This window comes from Pantherophis guttatus, chromosome 1 (genome assembly GCF_059756535.1).
Source record: "Pantherophis guttatus breed Tessera chromosome 1, ASM5975653v1, whole genome shotgun sequence".
NCBI lineage: Eukaryota > Metazoa > Chordata > Lepidosauria > Squamata > Colubridae > Pantherophis > Pantherophis guttatus.
The window spans coordinates 268,818,611-268,836,484 of NC_142063.1; the positions used below are offsets into that span (position 1 = coordinate 268,818,611).

General features: G+C 38.2%; 1 protein-coding gene across 2 annotated transcripts in view; it reads left to right on the top strand.

Moving 5' to 3' along the window:
• The window catches only part of SYTL3 (synaptotagmin like 3), a 32,449-nt gene extending 14,575 nt beyond the window's left edge, over nt 1-17,874 (top strand). For both annotated transcript variants that reach the window (XM_034428550.3, XM_034428552.3), the window contains 8 exons: nt 4,399-4,450; nt 6,550-6,616; nt 8,529-8,595; nt 10,823-10,950; nt 11,460-11,582; nt 12,531-12,709; nt 16,288-16,390; nt 17,564-17,874. In XM_034428550.3, the coding sequence (XP_034284441.2) occupies nt 4,399-4,450; nt 6,550-6,616; nt 8,529-8,595; nt 10,823-10,950; nt 11,460-11,582; nt 12,531-12,709; nt 16,288-16,390; nt 17,564-17,743 (899 nt within the window). In that variant the 3' untranslated portion in view covers nt 17,744-17,874. The remainder of the gene's footprint in view (nt 1-4,398; nt 4,451-6,549; nt 6,617-8,528; nt 8,596-10,822; nt 10,951-11,459; nt 11,583-12,530; nt 12,710-16,287; nt 16,391-17,563) is intronic.

The window sequence follows — 17,874 nt, forward strand, 5'->3', positions numbered from 1 at the left end:
AGCCAAAAATAATTTAACGGACTGGTAAGTATTAATCATAATACCAATAATTATTATCTGTTAATTGCCCTTGGGTTCAATTTATAGTATTTATAACTATAGAAGGCCAATAAATTCCTGATATACCTGGCACAGTGTTAAGAATAAGGAACTGCAGAAAATAGGACAATAGATCAGTTCCATGTTTTCATAGAAAACTAATCATCTACACTTTCATTTACTGCTTAATAATAAATTAATTTTAAAACTTCAACACAAATGCATTTTTATCTGTTGTAATGCTTTGTGGCATTAGGGTGGTATTTCTCACATAGTTCAAAAACATTATTTGAAAAACAAGTTACCTATCTGACAGGCATAAATAAATAAGCAAAATGATCTTTTTAGAAGAGATTTCCAGGCAGTGGTGAAATGTAAAATTTGTTACTACCGGTTCTGTGGGCGTGGCTTGGTGGTGGTGGGGGTAATGTGACTGGGTGGACGTGGCCAACTTTTTTTTTTTTTACTTTTAAAAGCATTTTTTCTACAACCTTAAGAGGTTGCAGAAAAAAATGCTTTTAAAAGCCTTTGACGATCAGGCAACTCAGCTGGGATCGTCAGAGGCTTTTAAAAGCATTTTTTCTACAACCTCTTCTGCTGAAGAGGTGGTAGAAAAAATGCTTTTAAAAGTAAAAAGAAAAAAGCCTCTGATGATTGTGCGGCTCAGCTGGGCATGGGGGGCGGGGGCAGGGATTTTTGCTACCGGTTCTCCGAACCACCCGCCACCATCGTTACCTGATCGAGCAATCCGGTCCGAACCGGGAGCATTTCGCCCCTGTTTCCAGGCTGCGTTTCAACTGACATACAGTATGCAACATGACTAATCATGACAAATATAAGAAAATAAATTCAGTCCAGCAACTAATGCTAACCCCACCAGCAACATGGAAATTTGATAAAAGCAGAAGTAAAAAGAAAAAGCTTTAATAAAAGGACCCATTCAACAAATGGATAGAAGCTCTAGGTATTCATGGCCCAGTCAGGAACATTCCAAAATCCAAAATCAAATGATTGAAAATGGCCCATTGCTCTTTGCTTCTGATGACAACCTCTTGACTTCCAAAGTCCAAAATGAAATTATGAAATTATTTTATGAATGCCAAATTATTGCTTCATTAAATCAATTATCGACTATTCCAACTTTTCAAATGATCAGTTATCTGGCATTTAATCTAACATCTTCATACTAGTTGGCCATGTTCTCTATCACTCTGTCACAACAAGAACCTCTTCTTAATTTAATAAACTATATAAATAAATAATACAAATAAAATATTCTTTATTCCTTCTTAAGTACAGTATCTCATCAGAACTATGATGATATTATCATTATCATTTATTTATTTATTTGTTTATTTGTTTAAATTTCTATACCGCCCTTCTCCAATATAGGACTCAGGGCGGTGAACAGCCAAGGTAAAAACAAGACATACATACAAACATACAAAGTCTAAAAACTGTTTAAAATAATTAAATAATTTTGGCCGTGATTAAAACATTCCAATTTAAAATCCATTTAAAATTTGACTCAAGCCAGCCCAGCTAGTTGGAATAAATGGGTTTTCAGGGCCCGACGAAAAATCCGGAGGTCTGTTATTGTACGTAGCTCTGGGGGGAGGTTGTTCCAGAGGGCGGGCGCCGCCACAGAGAAGGCTCTCCCCCTGGGGGTCGCCAGCCGACATTGTCTGGCGGACGGCACCCTGAGGAGGCCCACTCTGTGGGAGCGTACTGGCCGGTGGGAGGCTATTGGTGGCAGAAGGCGGTCTCGTAAGTACCCCGGCCCTGAGCCATGGAGCGCTTTAAAGGTGGTCACCAACACCTTGAAGCGCACCCGGAAGACCACCGGAAGCCAGTGCAGCTCGCGCAGGAGAGGTGTCACGTGGGAGCGCCTCGTCGCCCCCAAAATCCCCCGCGCGGCCGCATTCTGGACCAGCTGGAGCCTCCGGGTGCACCCCAGGGGGAGCCCCATGTAGAGAGCATTGCAGTAGTCATGGTAGAAGAAGAGCAGGTTTGATGCAGATAATGCTTTACAATGCCTACTTAAACATTCTATCGGCTTTTCAAATTGAGATGAACAGAAATCTAGAGCATAAAATGCTGGCCACCACAATAGTTGAAGAAAAGCTCTATAATGTTTACTTATAAATGTGACAGTATTAAATGACACTAGAGTAGCTTAAAAGGAACTGGAAAGGAGTGTTTAATATTTGGACTGAACAATTGAATTACAGAGACTATGGACTAAACCAGCAACATTTTTCCTCATAATTATTGCAACATTAGGAACTATAACAATTGAATTGTAAAAACAGCTGATAAAGTTGAACTTATTTGACCTCCTTTACAAAAAAACAAGAACCACACACACATATATTATGGTGATATTTGGACAATTCTTAGGCTTTGGGATAAAGCTTGACTTGACCCTAAATTATCAGGGCAGTGTTTTTCAGAAGAGAAGAAATCATCAACATCATCCTTTATTTGCAGTCTGGCTTGGTTAACAATTAATCTAAGTATTTTTAAAAAGCTCCTGCATTTAGCCTTTGAAATGCTGATTCTACTTCCTTTCACAAAAATCTTTTCCTCAACTTTGTAGGTGTGTGAATAGGATCATTTCATTATTTAAAGCTAAGACTCTGAATTTGGCGGCTGTTTAGTTTGTGAAGTAAATTTGAAGAAGCCATTTCTGGTGATTTAACTACTGATCAAACTGATTAAAGCTTTCGGTTCTGGTGGGATCTTTTCTGCCAGTAGCTATTTTTCTTAGGAACACCAAAACTTGAGTTTTTTCTCCCTTCACTCTTCAATGTCCAGTTGCTGTGTTTTATGACCCTAGCTGTGGTATTACAGTTTAGGTTGATTTATATAGAAGCTCTCTCTGTATATAATAGATTAATGAATCTGGAGTAGCAAGGCTACTGCCAGAAGACTTCTGAATAGCATACACACACTTCCCTGTTTTATTGGCACACTTGATATGAAAGATCAAGTGATTAGCCAGTGTGAGAAAATAATTTTTATTGTCCGCTTAGTTGATTATGCCAAAAAATTATTTTCTATATTGTTAATGATTTACCTGAGACAGAATGATTTTCTTTGTGGACAGATATAAGAACACATTCCAAATGTAATTGTTAATAATCAATGCTTTTATTGCTGCACACCATTCATCATTTTCAACATGTGATGGATTGAATCACATGGGTTGATTGTGTTTTACTTGACTGCCTCTCTGTAGTTTTATAATCAGTGAGATTTTTCCAGGACTATTTGTACTGAAAAGTTGTACGACATTTAAATGGTGTTACATAGGAAAGTTGCTTCTTTTCATTTTGTGGTCTTGCATTTTTGATATTTACTTCTTTTTAATTTTTTTAATGTAGTTTATTATTTATTTATTTATTTAATTAATTAATTAATTAATTAATTAATATACCGCCCTTCTCCCGAAGGGACTCAGGGCGGTGTACAGCCAGCATAAAACCCACAAATATAAAATTTAAAAACAGTCTAAAAATATTAAATAGTTTGGCCCATAATTAAAATAAACAACTCAATTTAAATAATTTAAGAAGAATAAAATTTAAAAAATTAGGCCAGCCCAGCTTGTTGAAATAAGAGCATCTTGAGGGCCCAGCGGAAGGTGCGCAAGTCGGGAATCCTCCGCATCTCGGGGAGCAATTCGTTCCAAAGGGCAGGAGCCCCCATGGAGAAGGTTCTCCCCTTGGGGGTCGCCAGCCGACATTGCTTGGCCGACGGCACCCAGAGGAGCCCCTCTCTGTGGGAGCAAGTTGGCCGGTGGGAGGCTATTGGTAGCAGCAGGCGGTCTTGTAAATATCCGGGTCCTAAGCCACGGAGCGCTCTAAAGGTGGTAACCAATACCTTGAATCGCACCCGAAGGACCACCGGAAGCCAGTGCAGCTCGCGCAGGAGAGGTGTTACATGGGAACGCCATGACGTTCCCATAACCACCTGCGCGGCCACATTCTGGACCAGTTGGAGCCTCCGAGTGCTCTTCAGGGGGAGCCCCATGTAGAGACCATTACAATAGTCCAGGCGGGAAGTGACGAGGGCATGAGTGACCGTGCGTAGGGAGTCCCGATCCAGAAAGGGACGTAACTGGTGGACCAGGCGAACCTGATAGAAATCCCCCCTGGCCACGGCAGTCACTATGGAGTTGAGGTCTCCATAGTCCATTATAACACAGGATTGAACAAAAACAGGAATCACACACATTTTCATATTGGCAATGTCAAGTAATAAAAATGGTTGATACATCTGATTTTTTTAAAAAATTGGCATGCAAGTACAAGTTTATTGCTATCAGTGACCTTGGGTTCTTTTCTTTCTTGATAGGTAGATATGAAACTGCTGGTGCAAAACTCTTGAAATCTTATCAGAAATTAAGGTAAGGACAAGAAGGTTGACGTGTCCTACAGACGTTTGATGCAGTACTAAGTGCGTATTATCCCGTGCAAGAAGCCTGTTTAAGCTTTTACTGGTAGCGAGTGTTGATAGAGTACACATTTTGTTGCCATGGACTCTTTTTAGATACAGAACTTGTGCAACTTCAGCCATAGCAGCATTTCACAACTTGGCCTCATTCAGATATATAAGACTTGCAATTCTTGGAATTTGTAAGTCCAACTTTAGAAAGAAAGAAAGTCGTCTTTGGCAAAGTGATTCATGAAATCTCCATGTCCAAATATTTACCTGGGGAAATTGTTTGTTTTCCTTGTGTTACCTTTCAAGCCATCAAAAACACTACCTTTTATCTCAGTGTTGCAGTCTAGCCAAGTACCTCAGTGTGGCTCTGTAATTATGGCTTTAACTATAGCCACAACCCACAACCCCAAGAACATTGGTGGTAGGGGAAGGGTAAAGGGACGTCTCTTTAACACTGTGGCCCTTGACCCTGATACTGTAAACTGTTCTTACAAAGTTGGTAAAAGGGATTAAGTTGTAAAGTTTTGTTTCGGTTCCACTGAAAAAGTTAAAGGTTAAAAAGCTTAAAAATAAATACCAAGGCTAACAGGAATGCAACTGACAGACCACAAATAGTATTACCTCTTGAATGTTGAAGGGAAATTGGGGAGTCAGCAAACTATTCAATCAAATATTTAGTTTCAATCCTGATATCCTTTCCTACAGTTATTTAAGAGTCATTTTAATATGAATTGAAATGCAAATGTTACCATTTAAATGTAATGTCATATTTTACACACATAAAACAAGCACGTTTAAAATGAGATTTCTGTGGCATTTCATACATTGTCCTAATGTTTCAATCACAGACATGATCTAAGTGACAAATGTCCTAATTCCATGTCCCAAAGGTGGTTTTTCAAGAGGCTCTGAGCTGAAGAAGCTTCTTGGATGAGAAACAAAACGTCTTCAAAAAAACCCCCCAGAAAGTCCAGTTGCCTCTTGAAAAAGCACTTTTGGGACAACCATGACCTGGATGACTGAGAATCTCCATAGACATTCTAATTCCATGTTTCAATCACAGATATGATCTAAGTGACAAACACCTCCCCCACCCCACCCCCGAATCTTTAAATATTCTTTGTAGGCTATATATATTACTTATCGTGAGTCTAGGTTTACACAGGGCAGAATTTTAAGCATTTCTTATGGGTCTTAATTCTGAATGATCAAGTTATGTTGTACTCAAGTATAGTCACATTATGGGAAGCTGTGAGAAGAAATGTTGATCCACCCATGAGTAGATAAACATTTGGACTGATGGACAGATGAACTTATTCCAAAGTGAGGTTCCAGGTTCCTATAAATCTTAGGTCAATCTTAGCTTATTTCTCATATCAAGAAGTAGTTCTTGCTCTTTGTTTGAACTAGGAAGTTACTGTAGGCTGAGAAGATTTATCTCCTAAATTTTACCTTTATTTCATTTTCTTAGTTCTTCCTAAGAAAATCTTCACAATCCTTTGCAGTCTTTTAAGTTTCAGATGGAGATTTTAATGTATTTAATAGCTTGATACTTGGTTTCTGAAGTTAGTTGTTAATGTTAATAATACAAAATATCATACATGCACAATGAAGAGAAAGCAGTGTATTTTGTATAGGTAGTCTTCAATTTATGACCATAACGAAGCCCCAAAATTCCATTGTTAAGCAAGGCAGTTGTTAAATGAGTTTTATCTCATTTTATAACCTTTCTTGCCACAATTGTTAAGTGAATCACTGCAGTTGTTAAGTTAGTAACATGGTTGTTAGGTGAATCTGGCTTCCTCATTAACTTTGCTTGTCTGAAGGTCATAAAAGGGGATCACATGAACACTGCAACTATCGTAAACGTGAACCAGTTGCCAAGGGTCCAAATTTTGATCATGTGACCATGGGGATGGAATATTGGGTGGAATACGTTGGAAATTCCTGAATTCTAAAATTGGGGATAAATAATGAAATGTGAAGGAGACAATTCTGGAAATGTAGCAGATATATTTGCCAATTGCTTTGTTTATGATCTTTTTTCCTTAAAACTCTTAGCAAGGTATCGGTGATTCCTCCAACTCCTCCACCTTTTGCTGACTCCATCAATAGAACAAGTGCATTGGTAATGTATCACTCTGCATTTCTGTTTTACTCGGAAAGCTTTCAGCTATCATTGATTTTATACTTAATGTGTTTTCTTTTATCTTATATGTCTTTTTGTCTGGTAGTCTCCAGAAACGGATTTCTATGCACGTTTAATTTTTTTTCCAGCCTAAAGTAGTAGACATACCTATTAATTTTATCAGGGGTGGGTTCTACTTACCTTTACTACTGGTTCGCAACAGGACCGGGCTTCTGCGCATGCGAAGATCACCCATGATGATGTCATGGTGGGTGGGCGGAGCCTCCCTCCAGTTTTACTACCAGTTCTATAGAACCGGACCGAACCGGGAGCAATCCACCACTGATTTGTATAATCATCCATTTATTAACTATTAAGTATGAAATAGGGAAGAGACTAGATTTAAAGAACAAAAATAGATAGGAGTGTCCTCTCTCTTCATGCTGTTCATTTTTCTGCCATACTTCCAATGTTAACCATGATCAGGTGAAGAAAGTGAATGTATCTGAGAAGGAGGCTGCAGTAGCAGATAGAGGTCCACTATCACTTGGAATACACCTGAAATGCTACATTGAACATTGAATACAGCTGTAATATAGAAACTATTTTCTTGTCCACTAGTGAGTTCCTATTCGATGTTCGGCTCGCCCTTCATTTCATTTCAATACTGTAGACATTTGTTTACATTTCTTCTTGTCTGGAACAATAACCATGCTATAGTCATTTTCTGTAGCAATTTCTTCCTTAATTTGGAAAGGAATTAATTTTGGTTGCCTTTTGTTTAGTCTGAGCTTCCTCTGCAACACTCAGGGATATTACAGTATAGTCTTTCCTATTACAAAATAGAAATATTCATGATTTATTCATCTGTCTCATCTTCGTGATAAATTTAATTTAGTTAAATGAGGATGGCAAAGTTATTTAGTCTGCATTACTTCTCTTCAATTTCCCAAGATTAGTTAACAGTACATACTCTGCAACCAGTTTTTGTTTTCTGAATATAACGCAAGGAGCAATATTTGAAATTCCCATGAGCTAACCTTGAGTCACGCCAATTATCATGATTGATTACTTATTATTTGTGTTGGGTAAATTTTGCCTTTTGTTGTAATTGGGGAGTTTTGATTCCTGTTTTAAGCCTTGCATGCCAAATAAAAATAAGTGTCTCATTTTGAAAGTGGCTAAATATTTCATTTGAGTTAAAATGGGTTTAAAAATTTTAATGAAGAGAATAGTGATTAATTTTTTCAAGGAACGTAAGAATGTGATTGAAGTAAAGAAAACTAGAAAGCCGATGGTATGTACTGTGATAGAATTTATTGCTTTAGAACTCTTACATTGAATCATATTTCCTATTTAAGTATTTTCAAAAATGAAATATAAAATAATTATAATAATCAGTTACCAGATCTGAGTTGCAAAAATCCAGATGATCATTAGATGGCAGCAAAGTGACAAAAATGTAGTGGTTATTTGTTTTTTTGCAATCCAGACTGGGATGTTGGTTGATTTATAAAATTACTATGGTAAACACTGTGTTCTTTTAAATTGCAAAGGACCAGACAGCATTTGCTTTTTGGCATAAAAGCTGGCTGGGTGACTTTGGGCCATTTGCTGTCTTTCAAACCAATTTACCTCACAGGAATATTGTATGAAAAATAGGAGGAGGAAGGAGTATTAAATAAATTTGTCACCTTGAGTTGGCCAAAATATTTAAAAGGTAGGCTAAAAATATAATAGTAACAAATATAAACATGTATCATCTCTTAAATGCTTTGACACAGGAATTATAGCTCTGTTTGCAAGCTTGGACCTGTGCTTCCTTGACAGTTTCAAAGAGGTTATATAATCCAGGAAACCTTGAGAAGGTAGCTCCATTCTATTTATTTCTTCTTGTCTCTTTGTCTTTCAGGAATTTAATCCAGGTTTCCACAAGTCTATGGAAAACCTTTTTCTGACTTTTACCACACATATCAAAAGTAAGGGTCTTTACTATTCTGAAATAAGATGTTGTATTAAAAGGATAGGTCTGGTCATTTGGTAGCTAGAAGAATAGTACTGTATTTTACTATTTATCTTTTTGGCTTTTGGGGAGTTAAAGAAAGAGATTCCCAACCAGTATCAAAGGTGCATCTGACTGAATCTTAGAACCTGGATTGGAACTTCAAGTATTGTAGTTTACGATAAGGCTTCTCATCCCCAGTGCCATTCTTCAAAATAATAACTTCTCATCTGACAATTCCCTTCTGAGGCAGAATCTAAGGTGGCCATGACACAGTGGTGGGTTTCAAATTTTTTTACTACCGCTTCTGTGAGTGTGGCTTGGTGGGCGTGGCATGGCTTGGTGGGCGTGGCATGGCTTGGTGGGCATGGCAGGGGAAGAATACTGTAAAATCTCCATTCCCTCCCCACTCCAGTGGAAAGATACTGTAAAATCTCCATTCCCTCCCCACTCCAGGGGAAGATTACTGCAAAATCCCCATTTCCTCCCGATCAGCTGGGACTCGGGAGGCAGAGAATAGATGGGGGCGGGGCCAGTCAGAGGTGTATTTACCGGTTCTCTGAACTACTAAAAATTTCTGCTAACAGTTCTCCAGAGCTGGTCAGAACCTGCTGAAACCATCTCTGCCATGACACTGGATTAAAGTGTTTCATCATTCATTAACAACGTGTATTAGTAAGTTCTAGTGAGGTTAATGAGATTTCTTAGTTATGCCACTTCTGATTGTAGTTACAGCTTGTGGGACTGTATTATTTACCATGCTCCAAAAATATGAGATGTTTTTGAAGAATTATTCTTACATCATTTGAAAGAGTTCTGCATACTCTTATCAAGCTGATACAAATTAAAGTCACTCTTAATTTCTGCCCTTTGTGACAATATTAATCAAAATGGTCAATATATTCTTAGATTTTCCAGTGTTGCAACATTGATTGATTGAAAATTTATATGGCTGCTCAACTCACTCTCAGTGACTCCGGGTGGCTTACCACAATACAAACCCAATAAAAACAACAACAAAAACCAACAACCCCATCCTCACATCCTGGCGACAGCAATCAAATGAATCATTTGATGGGCTCCATCCTGGCATCCCCAGACCCGTTGGCAAAACCCAGGCCTTGCAAAATAGTGTCAAAGTGGGGGCAAATCTTATCTCCATGGCATTGATAATCTTGAGACAATTTATGCAATAAAAAAATCACATATAATTTGCACCTATGGTTATTTGAGAAATAATTGGAACGAGGATTTTTCCCCCCCTTATCATCAAGTTTATTGTTAAGTCAGATGTGGAGCCACACAAGAGAAAATAAACAGCAAACTATGAAGTGTTTGTTATATTCTTGCTCTCAGTCTCTCCATTTGTAACTCAGTCTCCATTCTGTGCCAATGTAAACTGCAGTTCTACAGTATACACTGTATACTGTATAAATAAACTGACTAGGAGAGGCATTCCTTTGAATTCATACTACTCCCTTGAAACTGTGCTATAGATATTGTGATAACAGTAGACTTATGTTTCAAGACAGGATGTAATAGAATAAAAATTGATCCTGTACTTCTGGGCTAGATACCTACTGAAACTGTTACTCTAATTTAGACCTATTTATAGGCTGTACTTCCTAGGAGGAGCTGACTGGATGTGGTTTTTTTAAAAAATTATTATATGGATATTGTAGACTGTGTTGTGGGCCTGCTTTCCAAATTAAAGTATAATCCCATTAACCCTGGGATACCTCTAAAGCAGGGTTTTTCAATATGTCTTCTATGAAGCACTAAGCTTCTACAAGAACTGAGATTCCATGAGAGACTTTTCCATGGGCAAAAAAAAAGTTTGTTCAAATATATCCATTTTTCTGTTATAAGAGCTTTATCTCTTGATCCAAGATCATTTGGAAAGATGACTGATCCAAGGTCACTCAGCTAGCTTTGTGGCTAAGGTGGGACTAGAATTCCCAGTCTCCAGCTTCTACCCTGATGCCTTAACCACTACACCAAACCTGCTCTCTAATCTAAGCTATAGTATTATATAATTGATATATTTAACAGGTCTGTTTTAGTTTCATAAAATGCAAACAAGAATATACTTCAAATGCTGCCAGCTCAGCCTTGCAAATATTATAACAATTATAAATTTTAGACTTACAATTATGAACATACCGAATTGACTTTTTTAATTCTCTGACTTTTTTCCCCTCTAGAAATCTCAAAATCACAGAATGATGTGGCCAATGAGAAATACCTTCTCACAGCAAATTATGGGCCAGATAACGATCCAGTGAAGGATAGGAGAAGCCTATCCGATACAGCTATTGATATTTCAACGAGGGTACGGTACTGTTGAACGATATTAACTATGCAATATATTAATGGAATGTTGGGTATTCTGTACTTGAATCATGATCAGATTTGATGAGAAAACGCAACAAGTTCTGTGAACTGAATAAATTATGCAAAGTATGGAGGTTTACAGTATATAATAGCTGTAATCACATTAGTGTATACTTTGGAAACCATAGTTTATTTATTCTCCTCCCCTATTATAGATGGGAAGGGGAAACATTCACATGGAGTTTCCATATCTACAATGTCTCCATTAACCTCCATGGATTCACTTGCAATCCATTGCCAAGTATGGCAGTGAATGGAGTAGCTGGCCTCCTTTTTAAACTCTTCACTTTGCTGTGCATTGTTATAATTACCAACGGGCTCACATTATTGAATCATTCCAATTTAAACACTGACTGCATCATTCAGCATCTCAGAAGCCCCCATGTGTTGATTTTATGAAGACAAGTAGCATTTATATTATTGTCCCTCCTTTTTTTTTAAACAAAGAAATCTTCAAGTATCAATGGAGAACAAGATGACAGTAGAATTGCTTGCATAAAAGCATCAAGTGAAGAAGTCATATGCTCCACAGTTACAAATGATGGCTTAATTTGTGGAGATAAAAAACGTGTAAGTAGTGATCCTGTTTGTCCTGTTTCTATTACTATGCACAGAAAATATAGGTTTTTAATGCTTGGCAATATTAACTATCTTCACAAAGAAATACCAAATAATTCTCAAGAATATGTACAACTTCAGAAAACATCTGTTTCAGAGAAAGAAATAATGATATAAAGTTAAATATTTATTTATTTCTTTATAATGGGCCTTTAAAAATTTTTGGATAGCAGAGCAGAATACCACTTCAGATGAGTTGTGTGGGAAATCTTATCTTTCTTCTTCAGATATTAAGCTTTATTCTAATTTGGATTGGACAAGTAATAAATGGCAGTAAAGAGATGCAAAAAATCCCCTTCTAACTCAGTGTTTTTCAACCTTGATATTAGGCCCAAGCCCAGACAGTGAGATCCAACTGAATCCAATCCTTTATTTACTTATACATAATTGACAGAATCTTGCCAAATGAAAGCTATGTCTTTCTGACCTACTAGATACCGTCTATCTTGAACAATTTTAGGGTGAGGCTACCCCTAACCTCTTCCTCATCTCTATCCCTAACCCCTAATCTCATCCTCCATCTCGGGACTGCATAGTCTCTTCGTCTGGACCTCTTTCTGGGAAAGCTCTGTGTTGCCAAAAGCCTACCCCACTGTTCCTGCAAGTGTACATTCCATCACAACTTGGTTACTTTAAGATGTGTGGTCTTCAACCCACAGAATTTCCCAGCCATCATAAGATGTATGAACATCAAATCCTAGAATTCACCAGCCACTATGCTGGCTGGGAAATTCTACACATCGACATCCACACATCTGGAAGTTGCCAAGATTGAGAAACCTTGTTCTAACCCTTTATGCCATCTAGTCAGTCTAGACTTTAGGATCCTAAATTAAACCTCAAAAGGTTTAATGTACTTGACCCCCTTTTGTATTGTCTTAATTCACTGCCTTTATACAGGGTAGTTTATGCAGCATTACCAGCGTCTGCAGTGGGGCTGTTGACTTTACAAAAGCTGATGTCTGTGGTGAAATAGAATTTGCCATTAGATACAATTTCAAATTTGGCATTTTGGAAGTATGCATCAGTGCCTGCAAGAATTTGGCCTACGGAAAGGAAGAAAAAAAGAAATGCAATCCGTAAGTTTCTTTTGATTTACTTTTTTAAAAATCTAAGATGTATTTTAATTCTAAAGCAGTATTATTTGTGAAGATGCATCCCCAGAGAGAGGAGAGGAAAGCTATGTGATGAAATGTATATCATGATGCAAACTTTGTCTCTTATGAGGTATGTGATGCCACAATGCTCATTTCATTATTTTGATATCACCACCATTAGAAACAAACATCTACACATACATCTGTGAGTACGTGGATGGTATAGCATTTTTCAACCTAAAAAACAAAATCATTAATAAGATTAGTAATAGGCTTGCTTTGCTTTCTTCCACTTGGCTTTTATTCTCCTCTAAATCAAGTTTGTAAACTAATATAGGACTTGGGCTTCTTGTTAAAAGCATTTCCAAGCCCTCTGATCTGCAAATAGTAAAGGTGATGATTTTTCACAAAACAACAAACCCCATTTCTTTCCCCCCTCTTTTCCCTTAGTCTTTCCAGAAGCCCAGTTGACCCACACCTAAAAAATACTCCAAGTCTCTCTGAACTGGAGACCTATCACTCATGCAACCAACTGGAAAGGTGGCTGACGCCTCTCTTCCAAGCACCAACCACATTCCTCCAAACTGGCTTTGCCACACTTTTAGGAGTGTGATGATTTTGGATGGGTGTGAAACCCCCCCCGTCCCCCCCCGGGAAAATCTCTGCCATTAAATTGTTCTGCAATAAAGCTTTAACGACTGGACCACTCAGGGCATTTATTGCTAAGACAAATGAAAGCTTGGTTTAATTCATGGAACAATACTAATCATGCCGACAAATATTTCTGCAAACTCAAGGATAGATGAAATGCACTTTAACATGATCATGAAGAACAGCCCATAAGGAAGCAGATGTAGGAGATGACCAGATTGAGCCTGAGGGAGGGGTCAAATGTGTCATAAATCACAAATCCCTGCCCTTCTAAATTCAGCCCAACTTGAATGGCTCTCTTATCTCCCACACATTTCCCTTAACTGTTAGTTGGCCAAATTCTTGTAGAGAATAATCTTTCTACTCATTTGAACTGCTTGAATCTCCGGATATCCCGGCCACTTGACAGCTGCATTAGTGATGTTGAAAAAAATGGCTAAATGTGTTACTTCTTTGATGCCCTTCGCAACTGACAGGTGTTTTGTTTTCCTTGCTTTAGAAAGAACACACTGATAAGCTTGTTTCCCTCCCACCTTTGTTATACATTGAGTAGGCTAATTCTCCATCATGCTTCCTTATTTTCAGCCCATGGATTTTGAGCTGTAGCAAATGTGAGTGTTGCGTAAGATCAGAGGACCAATTTTTCATTCACAGGGGTTGAGTCAGGAGTCATAACAATACTTCATTCATAGTAGCAAGAGCCAATTTGAAGTAGTGGTTAAACCATAAAGCTAGAAACCAGGAGACCATGACCATGACCATGACCATAGTCCTGCCTTTAGGCACAAAGCCAGTTGGGTGACTTTGGGCCAGTCAATCTCTCTCAGCTCCAGGAAGCAGGCAAGGACAAACTGCTTCTGAAATTTTGCCAAGAAAACTGCAGGGATTTGTCCAGGCAATCACTAAAGGAGTCAACACTATTTGGAAGCACATATTTACAAACTTAGTAGCAAAAGTATAATAAAATATACTTTACTACATACTGTATTTTTCGTAGTATAAGACACTCCGGCGTATAAGACGCACAATAGTTTTTCGGGAGGAAAACAAAAAAAATGCTGCCCCTGCCTACCAGCATCGATCGGCATCCATCTGGCTAGTGTCCTTGCAGCAAACAGCAAACAGCCTGGTCAGCTTCAGCATGTTATCGCAGCCTGATTCAGCACAAGCAGCTGATTGGAGGTTGGATTGGCCTCCCGGAATACTGCCAATCAGCTGTTCCAGGCTGCGGGGATCGCCACAGCCCATCGCTGCCTCCACATGTCGCATTTTTGGCCTCCGTGCATCAATGTTTTTGGCCTTTGCACACTCTGTTTTAGACCCATTCCAGGCTGCCGGGATCGCCAGAGCACATCACCGCCGATTGCCGCCTCCACGCATCGTGTTTTCGGCCTCCGTGCATCGGGTTTTCGGCATCTGCATGCCCTGATTTTGGCCTCCGTGCATTGCATTTTTGGCCAGTTCCAGGCAGTGGGCATTGCCGCCACTGCCGATCCTTGGCGCCTGGAACTGGCCAAAAATGCAATGCACGGAGGCCGAAAACGTGACGCATGGAGGCAGCGATTGGTGGCAATGTGCTGTGGCGATCCCCGCAGCCTGGAACAGGTCTAAAATGGAGGGTGCAGTGGCCGAAAACATGACACGTGGTGGCTGAAAACGATCGAAGGATGGGGGCCAGCGGGTGGGTGGGGCTTTGGCAACATTCGGTGTATAAGACGCACAATTTTCACCCACTTTTGGGGGGGGAGTGAGTCTTATACTCTGAAAAGTATGGTATATATTTCAAAGAGATATATAGGTCCCCATATTATAAATCACAACTCTGTGCAGCTCACAAAGCACTAAAACATTAAAGCATTCCCAGGGCACCACTTTTTAACCATCAGCATTCTGCCTTGCTGGGCTGCAATCTCATTGTTCCCCAATGTTTGCAGGAAGACCCAGCTCTTCAAGGCCTCCCAAGAAGGTTAAAAGAATGGAGGCCTGCCAGATTTCTGGGGAATGAATGTTCCACAGGCCAGGGGCAACAATGGAAAAAGTGTGCTCCCTGGGTCAAATGTTGCTAGATGATAATATTAAGGGAAGGCGCTTTAGTGCATCCAGCCTGTCACATAATATAAAACATAGCTACAAGTTCAAACCCAGATAGCTCTAGGGCGGTTTCATGATGTCTAAAATTTGTGTGTGTTGTCTAAACCCTAAAGATAACTATGGTATCTGTTTTGTTGATTTAATGCTCTTCAAATTCATGAAGTAATTACTAAGTTTGTTTCTCAGAATTGATGGATGGATTGATTAGATTGAAGAACACAGATTCTAGACTGACTAATTATGAGTCATCAGGAAAAAATTAAGAAAGACCAAAACAGAATTTAAAAATGAATAAGAAAACAGCCTTGTTACAAAAAGCAATCTGTTATCATTGTTGAACTTAATTCACTCTTAAAAAGTGGATATAACGAAGAATTCCATCACAGTGATCAACGTATACTAGACATTACTTGGCAATTTCAGTTCACAAGTATACTGAATTTAATTTGTATTCATTTAAGAAAAAGGATCTCATGCAACTTGAATCCTAAAATATCAAAATATGTATAAATATGTATGGGGATGGGTCAGATAATAAAATGTTCTTAAAATATACCTGATATATTAGTGTCTGGGACTTGAGTTATTCTTTTAAAAAACATGGCCAACATCCACACTTTACAAAGCAGCCTATGAAGTCCTTCCTTACTCTTCAAGTACAAAAAAAATCAACACTGCATTTATGAAACTAAGAAAGAAACTTCATGCAATTGATCACCAGAGGCATTAATTAACCACGCTCCCTTTATTTATGCCTTTATTTCCTCCCGGATTTCTTTTCACAAGTGTTAATTGTTGTCTCTATCTTTGATTGAAAGATATGTCAAGACTTACTTGCTGCCTGATAAATCTCCTCAGAATAAACGGAAGACTTCTGTCAAAAAGAATACACTGAATCCAACGTTCCAAGAAATATTAAAGGTATTCTAAGCAATTCTTGGTCATATTGTGAAGAGTCAAGGAAGAGCACAACATACTTTTTTTAAATTTATGAGCGAAAGTTCTTCCTATGAGTTTATAAAAACAGCTCCAATCAGAATAAAAGGGATAATTCAAAACAGTTCTATAAAATTACTGTGTAGATTAAAAAACAGGTATTACTGTATTAGGATTATTAGATCTGCAGTGAAATCCTAACAAACAAAAGATAACAGTAAAGGGAAATTTCTGGGCTCCCCTCTAGAGGAGTATTTGGATTTTTGAAGCCTATGTATGCCTTTTGAGATCTGTTTGCTATTGTGTAGGATTTTCGCAGCATTTCACATAGGATGATAGTAGTTGATGTCCAGAGATTAGTACTCTGAATGCAAAGAGTGGGAATAATTGTCACCACTGTGCTGATCTTGCTCATATTTGTGGCTTGATAGTAGAGAAAACTGCCCAGCTGGGAAAAATTCTTAAGGAAGAAATATCTAAGCATTTACACCAATGGCCTATTATGTACTTAGGAACATGACTTGTTGCATTTAATAGGATTTCTGAGTATAGGCTTGCAAGAATCTTGGATATTGATTCTTATATACAGATGGGAGTTTACCCTTTTTAGGGAGAAATGTTTGTTCGTTTAAAAGATGCTATCATGCTCTCTTTATACCCACTGAGTAACACTTGTAAGAAAGATTTTACTGAGTCACACTTTACAGGTAAACGTGTCTAAGCATTTTGGAGCTGAAGAAGAAATCTTGTGATACTCCAGTGTCTACACTCTCTAAAAGAGAAGGTGGTTTACTAAATGATAGAATATGCAACATTTGGAATGGTTTCATAATTATTTTACAATTTGAGTAAATAGTTGCTCTTCTAATTGTTGATATGTATGAGGTTCAATAAAAAGCATTACATTTCTGGATCAACTTTGATTGGGATTGGGCAGCCTCACTCTTCAAGAAAGAAGGACATTAGATGTAACTTGGTTGAGGATTAAAGGATTATTAGACCACCTCCCAATCAATTGTGGCATAACATCCTTAACCCTAATTTAGATAGTGGTCATTTATTGCAGGAGTCTGTGAAAGTGCTATATAATGATGCTGCACCTGTATAAATGGCATTTGTTAATCTCACACCAATCAGTAACACCATTTATCTTTGTAGTACAATATTGAATATTCCCAACTGCAAACCCGACAGCTTCAGATATCTGTCTGGCACACTGGAATTTTCAGACATCCTGTATTCCTTGGAGAAGTGGTGATAGATTTTGATTCCTGGGATTTTGAAAACTACTCTACTCAGTCATTCAACTGGTACCAATTGAAAGCCAAAATGACATGACTGCATTCGATTTATTTATGTTTACTGTATTTATACATGTTTCCTGTTTCTTCAGATTTTAAGAAAAAATGTGCCGTAAGCAGTTCATTTCTTGCAATGAAGTAGGTGTAAAGTATTTTCATACTAGAATC